The sequence below is a fragment of the Scophthalmus maximus genome, chromosome 1, assembly GCF_022379125.1.
Source record: "Scophthalmus maximus strain ysfricsl-2021 chromosome 1, ASM2237912v1, whole genome shotgun sequence".
Classification (NCBI taxonomy): Eukaryota; Metazoa; Chordata; class Actinopteri; order Pleuronectiformes; family Scophthalmidae; genus Scophthalmus; species Scophthalmus maximus.
Window position 1 is genome coordinate 18,823,505 of NC_061515.1, and position 23,028 is coordinate 18,846,532.

At 41.1% G+C, this 23,028-nt stretch overlaps 3 protein-coding genes across 5 annotated transcripts; 2 read left to right on the forward strand and 1 right to left on the reverse strand.

Moving 5' to 3' along the window:
* Positions 1 to 1,137: 1,137 nt before the first annotated feature.
* tmed2 (transmembrane p24 trafficking protein 2) lies at positions 1,138 to 4,398 on the forward strand. 2 transcript variants are annotated; one of them, XM_035633394.2, is made up of 5 exons: positions 1,138 to 1,500; positions 2,039 to 2,231; positions 2,442 to 2,459; positions 2,768 to 2,875; positions 2,967 to 4,398. In XM_035633394.2, exons 1-5 carry the CDS (start codon positions 1,321 to 1,323, stop codon positions 3,089 to 3,091), a joined length of 624 nt encoding a protein of 207 aa, XP_035489287.1. In that variant the 5' UTR covers positions 1,138 to 1,320; the 3' UTR covers positions 3,092 to 4,398. The 2 variants fall into 2 exon arrangements, with proteins under 2 accessions (XP_035489287.1, XP_035489297.1); XM_035633404.2 differs by lacking the exon at positions 2,442 to 2,459 and having other exon boundaries at positions 1,139 to 1,500.
* A 1,994-nt stretch (positions 4,399 to 6,392) lies between these two features.
* ddx55 (DEAD (Asp-Glu-Ala-Asp) box polypeptide 55) lies at positions 6,393 to 17,044 on the forward strand. Its single transcript, XM_035633363.2, has 14 exons — positions 6,393 to 6,645; positions 6,726 to 6,776; positions 7,558 to 7,644; positions 8,090 to 8,181; positions 8,667 to 8,729; positions 8,979 to 9,128; positions 10,291 to 10,492; positions 10,572 to 10,654; positions 11,658 to 11,789; positions 11,873 to 11,965; positions 12,446 to 12,560; positions 14,396 to 14,564; positions 14,650 to 14,930; positions 15,031 to 17,044. The coding sequence occupies exons 1-14, from the start codon at positions 6,538 to 6,540 to the stop codon at positions 15,202 to 15,204; spliced, it is 1,800 nt and encodes a 599-aa protein (XP_035489256.1). The 5' UTR covers positions 6,393 to 6,537; the 3' UTR covers positions 15,205 to 17,044.
* Positions 15,276 to 23,007, reverse strand: eif2b1 (eukaryotic translation initiation factor 2B, subunit 1 alpha). Of its 2 annotated transcripts, XM_035633382.2 has the most exons (10): positions 21,679 to 23,007; positions 20,829 to 20,932; positions 20,614 to 20,715; positions 20,372 to 20,508; positions 18,303 to 18,419; positions 16,699 to 16,811; positions 16,536 to 16,604; positions 16,375 to 16,450; positions 16,054 to 16,179; positions 15,276 to 15,486 (listed from the first exon to the last, which is right to left on the reverse strand). In XM_035633382.2, exons 3-10 carry the CDS (start codon positions 20,687 to 20,689, stop codon positions 15,331 to 15,333), a joined length of 870 nt encoding a protein of 289 aa, XP_035489275.1. In that variant the 5' UTR covers positions 20,690 to 20,715; positions 20,829 to 20,932; positions 21,679 to 23,007; the 3' UTR covers positions 15,276 to 15,330. The 2 variants fall into 2 exon arrangements, with proteins under 2 accessions (XP_035489275.1, XP_035489269.1); XM_035633376.2 differs by lacking the exon at positions 20,829 to 20,932 and having other exon boundaries at positions 21,679 to 23,003.
* Between the last annotated feature and the right edge of the window lie 21 nt (positions 23,008 to 23,028).

Genomic DNA, 23,028 nt, shown 5'->3' on the forward strand with positions numbered 1-23,028 from the left:
CATATAACAGAAACTTTACTCATCTTATTAATAATAATAACAAAGCGGTAGACGATGGCTGGATGGATGGATGGACATTTCATCAACCAGGCTATGTTTGTAATCTTAAGGAACATTTTGGGTATTGTAACCTTTGTGTTTTGTTTCTATTGGTTTATACCCCCAATGTAAAATAACAGTGACACATCTCATGTCTTTTTGCCCGAGGCTGAAAATGACATGCTCTCATGCCATGGAATAGACATCTGTAAAGTGAGGTAACTGATGTCAAATAAAGATATCAAAATGGACAATTAAAATACCCCAAACTAATTTATTTTGGTTTCATCAAATCAAAGAGTGTGCTGCTAACATACATTCGGTCTCTTCATCAGGTCTTTTTGGCAAAGTTTAATCGAGCATTTTCTGTTATTAATGGACCCTTTTCACAGCACACGTTCTGACCTGAAAATGAAAGATGACTGATTTCCATTCAGCTTCTTCAGTTTTAAGGTCCTGGTATTTTTCATGCTTGCTCACTGTCACACTGTCATGTCTCACTGGGACACTGACCAGAGCCATTGTAAGTGTTATCAGTAACGCCTGTGCGTTTCCTACCATGACATATCAAAATTGAATGCTTGAAAAGGACCTATGGCTCTTCCTGTGCCTCCAGACCAATTCTGCAACTGTTTTGTAGTCGTCTACTGATGCTTTTTGTATTCTTTCCATATTTATAGAGTCATTAGAGTTACAGTTTGTAACAGCTCAGACCAAAACTCAGGATGCTGGAGTGTTTACTGTTTACACAGTTAACTTTGATTGAAAATCACAGGAGTAACAACTTTGTTGCAGTGATCACAGGTGAACCTACGTTTGTTGTATTAAGGCTTCACTTAAAGGGACAGTATTTTCAATGTAGATTAGCAGACCATGTTTGTTTTTAATAAGATAAAATACCCTCCACTTCAACTTAAACAAGCTATAGTATTATGTTTAGCATTAAACTAATACTATACTAAAATGGAACACATTTGAAGCATTGAAAATGTGAGTGCATCTCATTATTGACATATATTCACTATTTAACATCTAACTCTAAACTAAATGTGTGCGCTTCCATACTGCGCCCTCTGAAGTTTGTCCCTCGCCGGTTGCTGTTTAAAGCCCGTACGTGGCAGTCACAGAACGATACAGCGTAGCCGAAGCCGGAGCGGCTCCTCTCCCGCAACAATTCTCACGTACAACCCGACTTCCTGCACTCCTGCAGGATACATTGTGACGAGGGTACTCTTCATATCGTCAAACTCATTGTGACGGTCGCGCCGGTGCATTCGAAACATGTTTACCGTGTCGGAGCTCGTTGTCTTGCTGGCCGTCCTTTCTGCCACCGCGTCCGGCTACTTCGTTAGCATAGACGCCCATGCCGAGGAGTGCTTCTACGAGCGGGTCAACTCCGGCACCAAGATGGGCCTCATGTTTGAGGTTGCCGAAGGAGGCTTCCTGGACATTGATGTTGAGGTGAGACATGTTGCTGAGAAACAAAACCAGCCCTCTAACAGAGTGAAATAAACGTTTATTTATATGCATAACTCGTCTGGCGATACACAAGGCCTGTGCTAATGTTAGCTGCCTGCGTAACGTCAAGTGGAACTAGTCCATTGCTGCCCGGGTTTATGGCTTTTAACTCATTGTTGACATATTAATATGTGGATATTATAGTTTAGGGGTAATATATAAAAGTTTTGTGTTACGGAGTGTTTGACACGCACCACTAAATTATTCATAACGATACAGGAAGTGCAGTGTTAGCATGTCTCTGGCTAAGTCGTGCTAGCACATCTACATAGCCAATCAAAGGTGTTTGACCAGGTTATCCACTGAGAATATACAAAGCTCATCTCCTATTTTGATTTGTCGCTTCTGGAAACATTGCTGCACCACAGAGACACTGTGCACCCAAATTTCTCTGCCATATGTCGCCAACAGTCCTGCACATGTTGTTAATGATTTGCCCTAATGCAGCACTGGGTGTTTTTCGCTCATGTCCTGTTTCCAGATAACAGGCCCTGATGGTAAGCAGATTTACAAAGGCGACAGGGAGTCCAGTGGCAAGTACTCAGTGGCCGCCCACATGGACGGGACCTACAAGTTCTGCTTTAGCAACAAGATGTCAACCATGACACCCAAGATTGTCATGTTCACCATTGATATTGGAGAGGCGCCTAAAGGCCAAGACATGGAGACGGAAGGTACAAGTACAAGTGTATATGAAAGTTACTGAATGTGTCTATGCAAAAGAACCCAAGAAAGTGCATCATTGTCCTACAGCCTTTCTTTTGGTGGCTAATGTAGAAATCAGACGGCTTTCTTTTTATAGTCTACCTCTGTTAACCTTGTATAATCTGTTTTTGTAATATCCTTCTTTGTGACTGTATTTGGACTCTTTTTTCCCACTGTAGGTGGTGATGGCTGGGATGGTAGGGCACAGGGCAGGCTTTGAGTTTGTGATGCACTGCAGAGTTTTCTCTAACCAGTGTTGTGTCTGTAGCATAAACTAATATTGTGCAGTATGACTATTTGTAGTTGTGAATCTGTGGTGTTTGTGAATGGTTTGCCTATTTGCACAGTGAGGAAATAAGTTGAACTGTGAGTTTCATTGGCGGGACAGCATCACCTGTCACATATCCCAAATGATTACGCACATGTTGCAGACCCTGTGCATTGTTTTCTGTGAATGTATTGTGGTGTGACTTATTGCTGATTGATTAACTTTTTCCTGGTTCAGCCCACCAAAACAAACTGGAGGAGATGATCAACGAACTGGCAGTCGCTATGACGGCTGTAAAGCATGAGCAGGAGTACATGGAGGTCCGAGAGAGGATACACAGAGCAAGTAAGAGAAGAGGGAGAACATGCATGGGAAGCCAGTTTTTATTTATTTTAAGTGCGTAACTTCACAAACGTTATTTTTTGTCTCCCTCTAGTCAATGACAACACAAACAGCAGAGTGGTGCTGTGGTCATTCTTCGAGGCTCTGGTTCTGGTGGCGATGACGCTTGGACAGATTTACTACCTGAAGAGGTTTTTCGAAGTGCGACGAGTGGTGTAGTGCGCTTAAATTATCCCTCTGTGTCCACCACTGTTTTCTCCAACACCAAGACAGTTATTCACACTCTGCAAATGAGACTGGCAGTTTGAGTAAAGCCCACATATGATCGGATCTCAGATGTTTTTGTCGTCATGTTACCCATTCACTTCCTTCTGTATAAATGTAATTGATTTTGGAATGAATGGTCAAAAGGTTCATTTGTTTATTTTGTTTACCAGGCTTTTATTTGTCCAACATTGTTTGCTAATTAAACTTAGATACCAATCACAGGTCAGTACAGTTTGGCCTGTATGAAGTAGTGTGGGGCCCATCATTTTTTACAGCACTCAGATGCAAATGGCTTAGAAATGCACAAAAGTGTGTGCATGTGTGGAGTTAAACACAGGAGAATGTAGCCCTAATTTAGATTTAAATGGGATGCTTTTCAAATGCTAAAAATGACAAAAATGAAAACCATTAGTTCCAATTCCAGTAGCTCTCTGTCTGAGATGCAGGGGGCTTTGTTTCCAATGTCTAAGCCAAATCGGACGGTGTTCCGTACTTGGCGTTACTGCTCACAAACAACAAATTGCACTCCTGAAGAATGTGTCTCGACAACCTCGATAAGGATTTATATTTCAGCTGATCTTTGAGAGAAACTACAGGTTGTTGCTGTCTGTTGATTCATAGTGGGCCACAGGGGGCTTCAGTGGACGTCTTTTGTGGGGTAAACGGCTTGACTCCCTTTTTAGTTCAGAAAAAAGGCAACTGGCCTGAAAGGTCACGAATTGATTTAATTTTCAAACAGCAAGAGCTGAGACTGGGTGGGATTTTAACTGAACTACAAAAAGTGTAGAGGAATTCTGAAATACATGTTACATGTTGATTGAGGCTGGCTGGGTCGGGGAGGGGGGGTGGGTCATCTATTGGATGCTGTGTGCTTAAGTTGCTTCTATAGTTTGTTTGGGGATTTTAAATTATAAGATTGTATACTTTTTTCTTTTCTTTTTATGGAGCACATCCAGTGACATGCAACTGATTTGATGATGCCTTTCAAATGATAAACCCGTTTTGTTTTCCTCATACAAGGTAAAAAAGCTTCTGTCCAAGGCACTTCACATCTAGCACACAGCTACAGCATCAGAAGGTGTTGCATGTTCCTGAATGTGCTCCAGTTTTCTTTTTAAAAAACATCTTTGGTGAGCCCGGGTAGGTATGCCTTTTTGTGATTTTAACAAAATCTGATCGGTGGATCTGTACAAATGTAGACTGGTTGTCCGTGGAAAACGCCCCAGGTTTCATAATAAAGCCAATATTCTGTACAATTACCCAGATGTGTTCATAAACAAGTGGAAAATGGGGGGAGGTTTTGACTACAAATCATCTAATTCAGTAGAGTAAAGCTACATTTGAATACACCATTTTCAGAGCTGTTTCAGCCAGTTGACTCAACAAGTGTAAATATGATCCATTACATTGACATAATACCTGGAACTGAGCTATTTATGTAATTAGTTGCTTATTTTTATGTGAAAGTCAATGCCTGCTGATCAAAAAAGAAAAAAAAAAAAAGTTGTGCTCAAATGTGAATGATACCACAGCAACATAAGTTTCTCTAGAGAGTATATCTCTAGATGATTCACCTTTGAAGCTGATTGGTCAAAGATTAAAGTCAACAAAAATATTGTTGGGGAAAATATTATTCAAGATATCTCCACAAATACAGACAATCTAAAGCTTATATTGATCTGAAATGTATTAATTATTAATGTCAAGTCAATTCATTTTTCTGGGTATCTGCATCAAAGAACTATCCATGACCTATATATAGATCGAGAAATAATTTGTGACCATATGGTAAGAATGTATAAACTTTTACAACTGGTAACATTAGATGCATGATCTACAGCTTATTTAGCTCAAGCAATTGTGGTTCAAATGATGTCATGATGACATCATTAGCCTGTCACAGTTCACACTGGCCTCTATATATCATTATAGTAGCTCTTTTAATGGTTGCTTGATTCATAGCTGTACTTTCCTTATTTTAACCCCTCGAGAAGAGTTATAATTTGCCTTACTATTAAAATTATTGACAATATATGAGATATTTTTTATTTCAAACATTTTATCCACAAATATATTTGCAAAGACATTACACAACCAAAGAAAAGCTTTATGTTATCATATGATGAATCTGGGAGTGTCTCAGTCAGTGGAGGATTTTGGCAGCGGATTGTCTGCCAGCCAACTGAGAGGCATCAAACCAGGCCAACCATGTGCAGCATTAGCAGGTGGAGGGGCTCTTAGGCAGTGAGACCTCACATGCCATCAAACTGACACGCTGGGTAATGAAGTAGGCCACCTCACTGTCCACTTCATCATCCAGAGAGGATGTGATCTGTGTCATCATCCAGAGAAGGAAATATTATGTTCTTCAGATCTCTATAGTGTCTCCCATGTCTGACCAAATTTGAACCGGGGCTGAATGCCGATTAAACGTTTTCACACTGCAGAAAACGCTGGGTGTTGGCAGGTTTAAACGGGTTTTTTGGCCAGTGTGAGAGGGGCTCAAGTGTCAGCAGGTAGAGGACGAGGAGGCAGTCGAACTTCATGAGCCATTAATCTGAGAGGCTTTAGGACTAGTTCAGTGTGCCACATCCTGACAAGGAAACCTGTTTCATTTTTGTCAAGAGGGCACACAGGGCAGCATTGGCTGGTGGACGAGTTGGGGGCAGAGGAGCTTCATAAGGAAACAGGTTAAGAGGCTTGGACATCAAATATGTCACTACATTCGTACAATTTAGAGTTCCTTGTATTTTACTCAAGCATATCCGCTTTCTCATACTTCATGTACTCCACTACCTTTCCAGAGCAAATATTACACATTTTTCACTCCACTACAATTATTTGTCAGCTATAGTGATTGTAGTGAATGCATTATTAAGTGAATGAAAGTACTGGTCCATTTCAGAATAATGCACATTATATTAAGGATATTTTGATTAGTGATGTATTTATGTGAAAGTCACTTTGATGTTGCAGTTGGTGAGGGTGGAGCTAATTCAGGTCATGCACTGAGGGGTATCTTGTTATAACAACTTATAAATTGATATAACAAATATCAAGTAAAGTACAAGATTCTACTTGAATACAACTATTATATTTTTTCCACCACTGGTAGTTATGTCGTTTTATTTACACGTGATTTTTACTCGCGACTGATTTCTTACTGCTACTTTTAGCTGAATAAAGGATTAAATAAATAAAAAAAATACACGGCTGCGCGGAACGATGCTCGTGGCTGCGCTTCAGTTTCCACCCGGCTTGTTAACATCGGCGCGCCCGGAACAAGAAGCAGCGTGGAGCTCGTTTCCTGCAGCAGCGGCACATGGACTTATCCACAGTAAAACAACATTAAAAAAACATTTAAAACTAACAGGGATCGCCGCAGGTTTGTTTCCAGGATGGACAACACGACGGACGGGACGTGGGACACGTTACCTGTTCGACTGAACGACGGAGTTTTACAAACACTCGATGAGCTGAAGTTCACTCACATGACACCTGTACAGGTAACACCAACACTTCACACCCGAGTCTCCTAACAACAAGCTCGACTACAGCTTTACTCATCTCCGTTGTTTCTTTCTAGTCCGCGTGTATCCCGCTGTTCATGAGCAACAAGGACGTGGCTGCTGAGGCGGTAAGTGCGACTCTAACTCCACCTGCAACGAGCCACTTGAACTTTACTTATCTACTGTGTGTCCCACACTACAGTTCGTTAGCTCATATTCTACTTTTTTACTCCACTACATGCATTTGAAACCTCTAAAATATTTAGCATATACAGATTAATAACACGATATATTAGAGCTGCAACAGTTAATGGATTAAAAATCGACTACTAAATCAATCGCTTTTAATCGGTTAATCGGTTCAAGTAGTTTTTATGGGAAAAAAGTGAATATTTTCTGGTTTCTTTGCTTCTCTATGACAGTAAACTAAATATCTTTGGTATGTGGACAAAACAATAACATCATTTTGGTGGTTTCGGAAACACGATCAACATTTTCATAATTTTATGACATTTTATGGAACAAACAACTAATCAAGAAAATAATCAACAGATTAATCGATAATGACAATAATAGTTAGTTGCAGCCCTACAACCTATAACCAATAAACCAATGATCGTGTGTCATTATGGGTTTTAAAGGACTCACTGTTTTTAAGAATATTTTGTTATTATCAGCTCCTGCAGTTTGGATCTTGCAGTTGGCCACAGTCCATTTTAACTATTTAGAGTTAAATCACAACAAGTTATCACACAACACTTTCATATAGAGCAGGTGTAGACCATACTCTTTAAACTACCATGGTTGGATTACAATTTCATTCGTATGTAGAATACGTGTTCAGCCCTGGTCTCAACTCAATTTCAGGGTTTGTGCAGCGTTTACTAACCATTGTCGTGTCATTGGCAGGTGACTGGGAGCGGAAAGACACTTGCTTTCGTCATCCCCATCATAGAACTTCTCCTGAAGAGAGAAGAGAAGCTGAAGAAGATGCAGGTAACGACTGTTGATATTGATTTTCACCCTGGTATCTTTACTTTTCTAGTTTTGTGTCGTCTGTGACGGGCCAAAGTGCAAAAAGTGTTGTAACAAAGCATAAAAAACAAAACAAAGAAAGACTACAAAGGTGGGTGGTTGCATATGACAACTGGTGATGAAGATGCTGTAGTCGTGTACAATCAAGTGCAGTTGCTCCTGATTCATCATCTTTTGATTACCTTGACCTGGATGAATGAGAATATCCACAGAAAGTAACAATGATATATACTGCATTATTCATAGGGCCTGATAGTGGCCACATGGTCGCATTCACTGTGTAGTTTCATATTCCCTGATGCTGAGAGTGTTGCTCCCCAACCAAGTGGACATTTCCCTGTTGACTGGTGGAGGGGTGGGGTTGGACATTTCGGGGGAAGATGCTGAGGCTTTGTGTTTTCGGCAGGTCGGTGCCCTGGTGATCACGCCCACAAGAGAACTGGCCCTTCAGATCAGTGAAGTGATGGAGCAGTTTATTCAGAAGTTCCCACAGTTTACGTGAGTACAAAGTCACCACAGGGTGAGGATGTGACTGAATTAGTGATGAAACAATTAGTCTGTGAATATGCAACTATTTTGAGTATCAATTGATCATGAAAGTAATTTTTGAAGGAAAATTAGTTAAAGGGTATTTCACTTTCACTATTGAGATGAATAATCAGATGTGAGACAAACCCTACTAAAAATGTAACCACTACTGAGGGTGTATTTCAGTATTCACTATCACTCTTCAAAGGAGAGTGATCACTCTTTCACGAAAACCAAATCTGGGTGACAATTAACTCACAATAAACTAATTACCAAGATCCACTAACTGGCTTCTTCTGAATCTCTGAGATCTCGGTTGTTGTTGAACATCAACTCCAACAACGTTATTCACTGATGGACACAAAAGCACCCTAATCTTATTTAGACCGTTCTCATTGCCTTTTTTGTGTTTCCTTTTAAATAATTCAAATGTTTCAGGTATGTTTGTTTTTCAGGCAGATTTTACTGATTGGTGGCTCTAACCCAATAGAGGACGTTGAGAAGTTCAAGGATCAAGGGTAAGTGACACCTGGAGCGACATGCAGTAAAGGTCCCAAGACTCAAATGTGAAACACTGCGATTTATGACCACTTGAAACGCCATGTAGTGAGATGCTGTAACAATTGTCCCACGATGATCTAAAAGAATCGTTTTTATTACTACACAAATATCTGTAATCAGATGGCCTACTCTGTGTCGAGGTGCCGGGTTCACAATAATGTGTCAACAGAGTCACGCACGACAACATGACAATGCGTGTGTTTCAGGGCGAACATCTTGATTGCGACCCCCGGTCGTCTGGAGGACATGTTCAGGAGGAAGCCAGATGGTCTGGACTTGGCCAGCTCAGTCCGGAGTCTGGAGGTGCTGGTTCTGGATGAGGCCGACAGGCTGCTGGACATGGGCTTTGAGGCCAGGTATGGGATAACAGTGAATATTTGCTGGCCGAAATTGAAACCTTTATTTGAATTTATGTTTACATTTTACATATAAAAAAAGATTTTTTCCTTAATTAAAATTCTATATATTTCATTGTTTTGTGTTTTATTTATAGTTATGTATAAAAGAAGTTCTATAATAATAGAAGAATACAAGTTTTATGGTTAAACCTTAAAATATCAACCCTCAATTACATTTCTTTGACATAAGAGACATCTTAGGAATCATTACAAATCCATATCAGTAATTTTTTGCCTGACACTTTTGACCAAAGCGACTTACAATAATCAGTTACATACAGTATCAGAGGTTGGCAGGTAGCATTAAGGCTCTTTCCTTAGGGCCCACACCGGATTTTTTTTTTTGCCAAATCCTGTCCAGGAATCGAGCCCCCTGTCTTCTGTATCTAAGTCAGTGGTGTCACTTGCTGTTGCCTATTGAATCCCCCAAAATCCATATCAATGGGGCTCTATCAAAAATTCTGTGTTTGGGGTCATTGTCTTGGAATAGTTACAGGAAACAGGAACTGTTTGTCAATTTCACGATGGACGTCAAAAAGAATATCAATATATCACTCATATCGCAAGATACTCTTATGTTGAAGGAAACAGGAAGTAGTTTGAGCAGACACTCTGTGTTATGCGGAGAGAGAGAAATAACTTGAAGCGTTATTGTGGTTCCGCATTAAAGTCAGCTCGAGGTTACGCTTGTCATCTGTTGCAACATGACAGAAACAAGCCCCGCATAAAGTCTGCGCCATGATTTTTTTCAAAAACACGGAAGAGGCAGAGAATATGAGTGAAGAGTGTTGTTGTGGTTTCCAGGCTGACACACTCACTGCCTGTCACATCACACAGGAGATGGTTCCCCGACACGTCAAGATATTTAGCTGATAAATATCTGGACACGTCGGCGAGCCCTCGCTGAGTCCATTTTGGTCTTGATGGTTTTATTGGAAATCTGTAGTTCACAGGAGTTAATCTGTCCTCAAAGTTAAAAAGATGCTATTAAACAATAATATTTGAATTTAAATACTTCCTTTGTGTTAATTCTCCATTAAATCCACCGCTCTAAAACGTTTCCACGGTGCTGTATTTGTTTTCCTTTGTTTCCACTAACACTCTGTGCCTGTGCATCCAGTCTGAACAGCATCCTCAGCCTCCTGCCCAAACAGCGCCGTACAGGCTTGTTTTCAGCCACTCAGACACAGGAGCTGGAGAAGCTGGTGAGGGCTGGCCTCAGGAATCCTGTGCGCATCACCGTCAAAGAGAAAGGCGTGGCTGCCGCCGCCGCCGCTGCCCCCGTTCAGAAGACACCCTCCAGGCTCTCCAACTACTACACCGTGAGTCTGGCGCGTGGATCAGCCCAAAATTCAACCAGAGGTAACGACACAAAAACTCACGCGATGGCTTTCGTTTCAGATCTGTAGATCAGATGAGAAGTTCAACAACCTGGTGGCGTTTCTGAGGCAACACAAGCACGAGAAGAATCTGGTCTTCTTCAGGTATGTTCCCCCAGGCAGATTTGCGTTAATCTTGTGTCAAATGTCTGTTTTCAAAATAAACCTAGATTCTGAGCTACCTTTACAGAACTTAGTTGAACTGTATCCAAACCTCAGCATTGCTCTCTGACTCATGGTGACAGTGCCTGTAGCGAGAGGAGTTTCGCACGCTTAAAGGGGCAGTAAGCAATTCTAAAGCAAACACACGTTTTGTCAAAATCTGCGAATATTTCCTCACTGTCCACTAGCTGTTGGTTCTGTTTGTGCGCGGCGAAATAAAATCTGTTTTCGGCTCAGCCCTGGCTCCGTAAATCCCCAAAAAAACAAATGGCTCGGGTCGCACCACACAACAATGAAAGTGCAGTTTGTAAACATCACTCGTCAAGCTTAAGAGATGTGCTGGCGGGTGGCACTGCAACGCCGCGGTTTTGGCCTATTGGTTAGTGCGGCAAACTCCCATTCCGAGGCACCGGTTCGTGGCCAATCCTTGCTTTATTCTGCTCTTTTATGTTTATGTTTTATGTGGTTAAGGCCCTCATATTAATCATTGAAACGGGCCCCTAGATGCATAAGGCCGCCGCTGATGATGAGACGAGATGATGGTCTCGTACTAGGACTGCAACTAATAGTTTATTTCTTTATCAATTCATCTGCAGATTATTCGCTCAATCTATCGGTTTGTGAAATGACCAAAACTTTTCAAGATGAGTAGAAAATCATCACAGTGGAAAAGCTACAGAACAGGGGTGTTTACTTTCCTTCAATTAACAAATCAATTAATTGTCACATCGCTAAAAAATATTACTCCGGTAAAATTAAAACAAGCTCACCACAATTTTAAACGGATAATGTGACGGCAGCCATGAGAGAAAATCTGGCGATGGAGCTTCTCAAACTTGAGAGTCGACCAGATGTTCAACCAATCCTCTGGACTTGTTGATTCTTATTTTAGTTATGTGTGGTTCAGGTTCTCACCTGACGTGTTGTGTTGCTGTCTCGCCACCAGCACGTGTGCGTGTGTGGAGTACTACGGCCGAATTCTGGAGGCGCTGGTGAAGAAGGTCGCCGTCTGCTGCATCCATGGCAAGATGAAAAACAAACGCAACAAGATTTTTGCAGACTTTCGGGCCCTGAAAAGGTGAGAGCGAGTTTGCGCATGAACTTGTACAGTGATTCTGGTCGTCTGTTATTTCACATTTGTGTCCCTGTATCATGCTGCAGTGGGATCTTGGTGTGTACAGACGTCATGGCCAGAGGCATCGATATCCCTGAGGTGAACTGGGTGCTGCAGTATGATCCTCCAAGCAGTGCCAGGTGAATGAAGTTTCAGTGTATTGTTAAAAAAAGTTGTTTATTTTCATCTTTCATTCTACAGGATGTGGTTGACAGTATTTATCTTATTGATTCTAGAGTTTTATTATTAACCGATCTCACCAAAAAAGACCAAAACCACTATTAATCTAAAGCCTGATGCATCTTATTCCTCTGTATCACATGTTCCTTATTTTTACGATTCATCCACTGCAGAAAATATAGGCACATTTTCCTCCTGTGTAAGTTATGTTCAATAAAAACGAAAGTGACAGTGGGATAATACATAACTGTTACCCTTCCCACCAGCCTTATTGTTTAATAATGTCATGCGATTTACAGATAATTCATTTGATGGTTCAAACTTGTCAAAACAGACACTGAACTTAAACTTTGTGAATGACTGATAAAATAAGCTACCTCCTTTATTGTGTTTTTTTTTCCCTTTATTTATTCATATATTTCTCCTTGTCCATGTCTCAGCGCCTTTGTCCATCGGTGTGGGCGAACAGCACGTATCGGAAATCAGGGCAGTGCCCTCGTCTTTCTGCTGCCGATGGAGGAAACCTACGTCACCTTCTTGTCCATCAACCAGAAAGTGAGTTCTTCTCATTGCCACTTAAGTTTATTCTCTTACAACGGTCAACACGTCCTGAAACCAGAGGAATCCATTTCTGCTCCATCTGTTCTGAAGTAATTTCAAACATTATAAAAATGCTTTTGACTTGACTGTTGCCACCTGTTTTTTGGTCTCCTACTACAACCATTCTTGCATATGAGGAATAGATCAGTAAACAGATATAATGAGGAGATAAAATAATTGGAGCGATTGCTTGATTTTTGTTGATGGGGGAGGGGGTGATAAACAGTTAGTTTGAATACTATAACAACGTCCTCTTTTGTAAACTGCACATCCGACACTTGGAGTGGCCCTGGGGGGCTTTTAATCGCGTTTGAGGGTCCGAGGACTGAGGGTGACATGTTGTACAGATTGTAAAGTTCCTTGAGGCAAATTAGTGAGAGAGAGAGAGATATTGAGCTATATAAATTAAATTAGTCTTGCCACGGTGCATTAATTAGACACTGCAAGTCATACTTGATAATCAGTGCATAATAAATATATAATATCGGCTATTTGAATGTATCTTTTTAATTATAATTTCGAGCTTTTATTTTATTCTGAATGCCAGATGCATATTCTTGAAACATTACTACAACCTCAGTTTTAGCCGCCAGTTTGTTCAGACTGATTTCCAGTAGGGATGGGCACAAGTAGTAAATTCCAAGATCGAGGGATTGCATCAATTCCTCGAGGACCAATGGAGTACTCGTTTTTCTAAATCTATTTTAAGAACGCAAAGCATCTTTCTGCAGGAATAACGATGCACAACAATACAGTCTACCTAACATGTAATGTTTATTCTCAATCAAAACTGTCACAGTCACCCTGTAAAGATTTATTTTTCCCAACTTCAAAACATTTTTCCTTACAAAAAAGTTATTAAATTCACGGGTCACACTTTACTTGACTTAACGTCGAACAAATGCTGTCGGCCTGTAACAGTAAAAAAAAAAGTTTTAAAAGAGAAGAAACCATGGGCACAGAAAATAAAATTTGGAAACACTGTTTTTCTGAAAACCTAAAATTAATAAAATGTCAAAGTGTTGAGGAGAAAGGCGAGAACGCATTCTGTTTATGATCAGTCCCTCTGCGGAGAAGATGCGCTCCGCTGGCACAGAGGTGGCTGATACCTGAACGCTCAGTTTTCTGTACCGGTGCCTGTTGGACTTCCAGCACTTCAGTGGGTTTTGCTGAGGACGAATGCATGGCTCACTGAAATAAGCATCACTTCTCCCCCCGGATCTCTGTCCCCGCCCAGTTGTGCGCATTTTTGTGCTGCTGCACACCTAAGTCGCCTATACCCAGAACAGGCCCTCGCCTCCATGTTGTCTGGGCTTTGCCTTGTGAGGCGAAGTGCTGCTTCCAAAAATCAAAGGTGTTTGTGTCTTGGGTCAAGTGTTGAAGCAAGGAGTGCTGTGCAGAATTTTTTTTTACTTCCTGCATGACTACTTATTTCTGCCAGCTAGCAACCAGCACACAGGAACCTATGCTGTCCCATTCATCAGTTAGATCCGCAGGCGTGGGTGAGAAATCCTCAACAGCAGAGAGCAGGCTTTCGTCATGACTTTCCATGTTGAGCTGCTAGTGACTGTCAACTCTGCTGCAGCGGCGTCCCGTGTCTGTGCCAATGTGCCTTCAGCTAAAAATCTGATGATCATTCTGTTCTGCGACCGTTAGATTTGTGTTTTTATCACACATATAAATATGCAGACTCAAATCGCTCAGACATCGGTTTCATGAGTTAAATAATAGTTAAATCAAGAAACGTCATCTTACGGCAAACAAAAATGACATCTCTGTCACTTCCGCAGTGTCCACTCCAGAAGATGCCCCCTGTAAAGGATGTTGTGGATGTGCTGCCCAAAGTGAAGGCCATGTCCCTGGCAGACCGCGCCATGTTCGATAGAGGCATGAGGGCCTTCGTCTCATGCGTCCAGGCCTACGCCAAACACGAATGTAGTCTCATCTTTAGAATCAAAGGTGAAAAAGCCACTTGACATCTTAAGATTTAATATAATATGCGTGAATCAAAAGTAAAAAGGTTTTTTTTTCTTCTTTTGTCTAGATCTGGACTTTGCCTCCTTAGCTCGCGGCTTTGCCCTCCTTCGCCTGCCGAAGATGCCTGAACTGAGAGGGAGAATGTTCCCCGATTTCACCGAAACAACAGTCGACACAGAGACCATCCGCTACAAGGACAAGAACAGGCAGAAGCAGAGGCAGAAGATGCTGAAAGAGAAAGAAGAGAATCCTACTAAAAGGATTTTCGTCAAGAATAAGGCCTGGTCCAAACAGAACAACAAGAAGGATCGCAAGAAAAAGAGGTCGGCCAAGAGGAAGCACGATGAGGTATTTCCATTCAGCGACCCTTTAATTAATTGATAAAACCAAGTGCATTAATGAACTATATTTATGCATTTCCCTTCTTTTATCTATTCCATGTCTGCAGGACTCTGACGTGGACGATGAAGACATGAAGGAGCTTTTAAATGACTCTCGCCTCCTCAAGAAATTGAAGAAAGGGCAAATCAGTGAGGAGGACTTTGAGAAACAGATAACAAGCAAACCAAAGTCAAAACAAAAAGCAAAGGGACCATCACACGACGACTCAGAGGATGTTTGACCAAACTGCTGTCGTCAACTTGGCCCACGTAAGAAGCTGAATTCAAATAAATCCAGAGCAATGCCTCCGACTTTTTTTTTAATAACCTTTTGATAAGGGTTTTTATTTGAGAATTCTGAGGCATGGTCATAAATAAAGCTTAATGAGTTCGTCGCTGACAGCAGACGGAGTGAGAACACCCAGATCCGTGAAGAGGAGGGTGATGAGGGAGGGAGGTGTGTAGTCAATCATCGGATGCTCCTCTGACAGGTTCTGCACCGTCTTCAAGGTATCTGCTTTGTACTGTGGAGAAAATGAGAAGACGATGTGATTGTAAGGGTTAGGACAATTACGTTGAAGTGAAAATGCAAAACAACCCCTGCAGCAACGGGCCTTTCTTCTAATGTTAAGGCACTCTTCCTCTTTATTTTATGAACAATCACCAAAGGCATGTTTGAAGAAAACTAAATGGCAACTAGAATGGCACTCGGTAGAGTGCAGGACAGTGAGAGCCCAAAAAAGGAGGCTGGCAATGACCCAAAGCAGAATTTACCAGTTACTACTTCCAGACCAGACAAGCTGAAGCCTCTGAACGCCCCTTGTAACTGAACTCTGAAAATCTGTGGGTAAATCTTCAACATTAGGAACATGAGGTGAGCTGCAGGATGATCAGCTGAAAATCGGTCAAAAATCGCAAAACTAGTATTCACAAGAGCCAGATTCATTAACAGTTGAATAATATTTTTTAATGTCTGTTTGCAGGGATGGGATTTACTTGTTTTACCTTGGCCAAACATTTCCTCGGTTGCGCCTGACCTTTTTACACACACCTATACAACACAAAGCAAGTCTGTCATCATGACGTGATACCTTAAATTTGTCAGGCACATCCTGTTGGTTGAGTGGATACAGCCGGACAAATTTGAAACTCTCGGCCACAACATAAAAGGGCTTGTTGTGAGCTTTGGAGCACACAGCCATCTGATAAGTGCCGATCTGCGGGAACAAAAGTGAAGCGGTTAGGTCAGCTTATCGTTTACTGTCTTCTTTAGCAGTTGGCTCACTTTTGACTGGAGTTGCTCACAAAGGTATCACCGGTGTTGGGCTCAGTGAAGCCAGTTAACTCGGTCAGCCCGACTAAGATGTTCTCGCTTTGTGATACAGGCCTCCAGACTGTTTCCTGAAACTCACCTTGTTGATGATTCCACCGCTCTCCACAACTCCCTCTGCCCCAATAATAACTAGATCCACCTTCTCCAGGACATACCTGTGAAAAAATGACAGAAATTTACTAAATGAATGCAAAAAAGTCCATGTTGACGACACATGACACTGATTGTAAATCTATTCACCCCACAGCTGCATCCAGGACTACTGTTACTGGAACATTGAGTTTTCTCAGGGCTTCAGCCATCTGTCGCCTGAACAGAGAGGAGGAGAAAAAAAGCAGATTCAATGAGCGTGTGCCCCATCGTGATAAAACTGGGACTCAGTTTACTGACACTATTCACTCACCCAGCTGAGTCAGGCTGCGATTCAGTCACATAGACAGAGAAGCGTTTCTTCTCAGCTGCAGCTTTTTCCAGCACCCTGAGGACGACTCTGGAGTAGGAGTGAGTCAGGATTTTCTGGGGGAGAAATATTTGAAAGAGAAGGGGGGAAATTGGTGTATTGCCTAGATACTGTATGTGTTCTGTCCGTCTGCTTAAATCCTAGAATCATTTGAAAATTACAACATATCTCTCTGAAGGAGGTTAACATTCAGTCACAGCCGTTAGGCTTCAGACCTGCTCACAGTACAATAACTGCTGATGTGAATGACATTGTTAACCTGCTTAATAAAAATTGATTTTGTGCTGCAGTCTTTTGGGATTTTTACAAGGCTTTTGTTACTCTTGAGGACAATATTTTATTTAATAAGTTGCTTTTGACAGTTTTAATGATTTGGTCTACAGCTTTTTGTTTGGTGGAGCTCAGACGGTTGTAGCATCAAATCAAATCTCCTCAAATGGCTAATAAAGTGTCCCACAAGGATAAAGGTTAGGTCCCCTGCAATTTAGACAGAACCTGTACGATTAGGTCTTTGACTCTGAGCTTTGTTTAGACATACAAATTGCGATGGTCGTACAATTTTCCATCTTAGCAACATTGCAACAGTTAAAAGCAGACCTTGAAAAAGTCATCCATGCTTTATCTTGTTGTCACATCTGGATTATTGTAATTCCCTGTATTCGAGGTCCCTGAGCTGCCACCTTCAGCTTGTTGAAATACAACTTCAGAGACAAGACCACATCATTCCCCTCCTTGATGCACCAATATAGAATTGATTTTAAACTTTTACCAACTACTGTTACAGCCTATTTGCATTATAGATTTATTTGCACCTTATGAGCCCAAACTAATTGGTAACCTGTTAATTGTTAACAGGGAATCTTGGCATTTTAATAATAATAATAATATATTTAATTTTTAAAGCGCTTTTCATGAACCCAAAGCGCTGGTACAAAACAAAACAAAACAAGAAAACAAACAGAAGAAAAAAAGTGGAATGTGGGGAGCTAGGGATATGCAGAGGAAAAGAGGTGGGTTTTTAGGCATGACTGAAAGGTGGTGAGGGAGTCGGAATCCCGGATCTCTTGGGGGAGGGAGTTCCACAGCCTGGGAGCAGCCCTGGAGAAAGCTCTGTCTCCAAAGCTGCGAAGTTTTGTTTTGGGGGTGGAGAGGAGACCGGCAGAGGTGGATCTGAGAGTTTCTGCTAGAGTCCTGCAACTGTGGAACTCAACCTGAGGAAACTCGAAAGCAAAATCTGTTTCTTCTTTTAAATCACTCCTCAAAATATATGCGTACAGGAAGACTTCTTTTCTTTATAGTAATCCTATTGTTTATCTCCCTCTAATAGCTTTTATTCATGTGTTTATTATTCACTAAACTTTATCAGTTCTTATGTTCTATGTATTTATTTATGTTTTATTGTTTCGAAGTTCCTACTCATACAGTAAACTCATAATGGTAATACAATCCATCCAATACAGTATCATAAATTCTTACGCATTTCTTTAGACAGCTGTCCAACAAAAAACAAGCTTGTTTCTTCTGCAATAACAGAATACTGAACTTACAGTACCATCCTTGATGAAGGTGTGACAGAGCTTGGCAACCTTGGTCCTGGACATGGAGATCTTCTCTAGAAATAGTTCTCCTCTCTCTTCCATCACCTTCTTGCAGCGTGACAAATCCTGAAAGACAGAGAAACACAAGTTAGCAATTGCCTTGTAAATTATTAACATTTTTGTACATATTTTGTATAAAGAGGCTAATTAACTCTTTCTTGTTGATTAAGATAATCCAGACAGGATTCTGGTTTATTGCTTGGTGTCATTTAGGAGCAATGAATACAGCCGACTGAGACACAGGACAGGATTTCTGTTATTACTGCAAACAGGTCCCCAAACATACTCCTCCGTGAGCCAGCAATGAGAAGTTTTGAGTTTATGAATCAACATTTATCAGCATGATCCCATCTCACCAAGAGACTTTTCGATGACTGAACAACAAACTGCCAAACAAACAAAAGGGATTTCCTTTTTATTATTAATTTAACTGTTCAATTCCACTTCCTGTCAATTTCATGTCCCTACATTGTGAACATATTGCTTGAATCTCAACACTGCCCATAAATAATTGACCCATTTTATTCGTTATATTTATTTCGTGGTTTTGAGCCCGATTTTCAGCTCGCCAACAAATCCTGAGTTGCAGCAAATTGGAGGAAAATCAGTGTGAAATTGGGTCTCGCAAATCAGCACTCGATCGCTATGTGTTAACTACCAGGGCGCGATCAAAGTTACTCACAAGGCCTCGCCAACCTTTTTTCAGATATCAAGCAGGCTAAATATCTGGACAAGTCAGGGAACCCATCACCTGTAGTGTGAGCTGTGACGTGACAGGCAGTGAGTGCGTCAACCTAGAAACCCGGGGGAGGAACTGTAGCACAACAACACTCTTCACCCATATTCTCTGCCTTTTCCTTTTTCGTGTTTCTGAAAAAAAAAATACTATATGACAGGCTTGTTTCTGTCATGTGCGTTTTCACTGCAACAGATGATGAGCGTAACCTCGAGCTGGATTCAATGTGGAACCACATATTAACGCATCAAGTTTTCTCTCCGTCCGCACAGCACAGAGAACGTCAGCTAAAATTACTTCCTGTTTCTTTCAACATACGAGTATCCTGCAATATATTGAAAAGTTTATTTTTGACGTTCGTTGTGAAAGTGACAAACATTCGATTTCACGTGTGTATCAAATATTTCCCTGTGTCACTTCTCCCGTGTGTTAACATGAAAAAACGTTCTTTGGAGTAGAGGTGTGCGATCTGACGATTTTATATTGTGGACGATCATTATTTCCCATATAATCTGCTTTCTGGAATCATACAGATCGCTGGGAAGTTGCACTTGTTACAGAAAACTGCACGTGCATTCATTGCAACCAACAGATATTTGTTTTTTATTATATATATATATATATATATATATATATATATATTATCATATTTGGCCCTGCTAACAGCATTGAAGAAAAATGCATTCGTCTACGATGAATCTTCCCCAATCCTGAGCGCTCTGTGCCTGTGTCTCGGAGCTTGCCCTCTGCCGACCCGACACGCAGCATGGAAAGACACAGAGACAGACCGGCTGCTCTGTGTGGGGATAGCAGAATGAACCAGTCGAAAGAGACAATGCTCATTGCCACAAGTGTAACAAATGTTTTGCAAGTAAAGCCGGTGACATGAGCAATCTGTTGAAGCATTTACAGAAATTGAAAGTACCCGCTACTTCTGCTGGTCCAAGTCAAAGACAGGATCTGTTATTTTTTAAATACATATTATTGTTATTTGTCTTTTTCTGACATAAGAAATTCACTTGGGTTTTTTGCGCACCTTTTTTTCATCATAGACAATTTTTTTGATTTCTTCAATACCATTAGCAGCACTGAATATGATAATATATAATAAAAAATGATTATCTGTTGGTTGCAATGAATGCACGCAGTTTTCTGTAACAAGAGTAACTTCCCGGCGAACTGTACGATCCCTCGGAAAAGCAGATCATATGCCGAATTACGATGGTCCACAGTATGCAAGCGTCAGATCGCACACCCCTTCCCAAGGCAATAGGCAACACACCTGGTGCTCCAGGGATGTGAGGCTTATGAAGCGCAGGAAAAGCTCCCCTCCTGAGGACACGGCCACAGAAGAGTCCACTCCAGTCAGGCAGTCTGTGGCCCATGTCAGGTTCTCCCTCAGGCCCAGGATAGTTTCACCTGAAGGGGCAACAAGAGCTTGGGCCTGAGACCACTATGCAGCTGGAATCTAAAAAACTACAGTACAGTAGCTGAGTGGGTTACTGGTGCTGGTAGTAAATGTACCTTTGTCTCGCTTAAGGAACTCCAGCAGAGTGCGGATAGCGGCCACGGCTGAGGCCATGTCCGGGTTTTTCCTCATCTGAGCCTTGAAATACTCCACCAGCTCTGACCAGGGGGGAACAGTGAGACACAGTCAGAAAAGCGGGACAAAAAATCTGAGCTCTGACCTCAATTTTAAATGCATCCATTGTTACACCTGTGTACGACTGTCTGAATACCTCGGTCAACAAATTAACACATCTTTGAGCAACAAATCCCCTCCAGAAAAGAGCACAGCAGGATAGCTCTCCACTGATCGACTGAACAGGACGGTCGACTCTGTCTTCCAAAATAAAGATGGACATACAAAATGTTAAAAAAGAAAAGAATCTCTAATGAAGGGTTGTTTCTTAAACATGGACCTTTCATTATAATGTAACTACTGTAACAATCATGTTTTTCAAATATACCAATTTAATTTTTTAGGATCTGAGTCTGACTAAAAACAATATTATGGTCTATACTATATGCAGCCTCTGTCTTTTAAGACATTCACCATCACATATGTACAAATAACTAAACCAAAAACTTAACACATCGAACCCCATAAACCATAAAAGTATAGGCCCTTCACTGGTAATGGATTACTATAATTCATGATCAAATAATACATTACTTATTTGTTTTGCAGTATTCAGATGATTTAGTGTCCATCATGTGCAACCCAGTCTTTGACTTCGGTATTAACAATCCAGTCTGACTTGTGCAACTGCTGTAGATGTATATTCACATCAGTGAGCTGATAAACTCTGTGTCCTGCATTCATTTACAGCTATTGTAATAATATTGTAACAGGTAACCATCCAGAGCACAGCTCATCTTCCTCTGACTGTTTTCTTCTTCGCTCCTTTCGGGCCTGACTTGACCTATTTTGAAATAACGGAATATCTTCAACGGCCGCTGGAAAACGTCTAATGTCACACTGGTAACATATATTTTCACTGTTCCCTCACTACTACACATCTGGTTACAGATGCGCTTAACCTTTGAGTGTGATGCTAAATGGGAAGTTTGCAAAACATAACTTACCTTCTTCATCCATCGTGAAAAACCACGCTGAGTCTAACAGGTGTAGTTTTGGGCTAAAAGCTAACCGCGGTGAATCACACTCGTTAGATTTCCGATAGTTTCAGTCAGTCCACGGTGTATATAACACTTCCCGTCATAAGTCTCGTTTCAACTGACTATTTTGGTAACAATTTATTGAACTGCCGCAAACGGGAACAGGCTGAATTATCTCAGGACAGTTTTGTTTTTGTCAGTATCTGCGGAGCTCCAAACCATTAGCTTCTACAGTCGTGCGGCGTTAACGTGTCGCGAAGAGATGACGAAAGGCGTCGTGGTCCCTTCACGTGCTGCCGGAAAAGTCGAAATCAGTTTGAGCTTTGAGGTGATTTGATGAACAGATGTAAACTTTATAAAACAAATTGAGATTTTAGTTTAGATTAGGGAAACACTTAATCATTTATTTATTTATTTCCAAGTGTGCATGTGTGCAATGAACAGGAAAATATACTAATGTGCCATTAATTGTTAAGCCTATAGCACATCACACAATAGTTGAAAAAGTAAGTTTAACATAAACTGTGTCTGTGTTGAAATGTGATTCAACAAATTTCAACAGAAACTGAACATTATCATGATTGTGGGATTTAATGTAGCTGGGTGTACCTCATAAACTGACAGCTGAGGGTTTATGAATCATTCCATATTATCCCAAAAGATCACTTCTCTCTAAACTCAGGACTACTTTGGGAGGCAGAGCCTGTCCTCTGGAACCAGCTCCCAGTTTGTGTCAGGGATGCAGATGGCCATCTCCACTATACTTAAAACCTTCCTCTTTAAAAAGCTTATAGCTAGAGCTGCTCAAGTGAGTCCAGAAGAGACTCACTGCCCTCCCCCGAAAAATAACCACGTAGGTCGTTTGTACAAGCAGCTTATTATGACCTATATGATAATTTTAAAGACGGCTGACCTCTAGGTGCTCGCGTGAGTTGGAGGACCTGTTGGTCCTGAGCCATCTCTTAGTTATGCTGCTATAGGTCTAGACTGCTGGAGGAACTCCCATCATGCATCTGAGCACATTTATATCACACTACTGCATGTCATTAACTTTGTGTTATCTGCCCAATAGTTGTTCTGCTTCGTCTTTGTCTCTACCACCACCCACAAGGAGGTTATGTTTTCTCCCTGTTTTTTGTTTATTTGATTTTTTGTATGTTAGCAGGATTATACAAACTACTGAATGTGTTTTCTTAGTTTCTTATCACTTCCTTTAACATGACAGGTAAGTCGTTTTTCATCATTTCAAAGATTTTTTTCAGGGAAGCCGTCATGGCTGTTGATGAAAAAAATACAATAATCAGGCATATTTAGGGG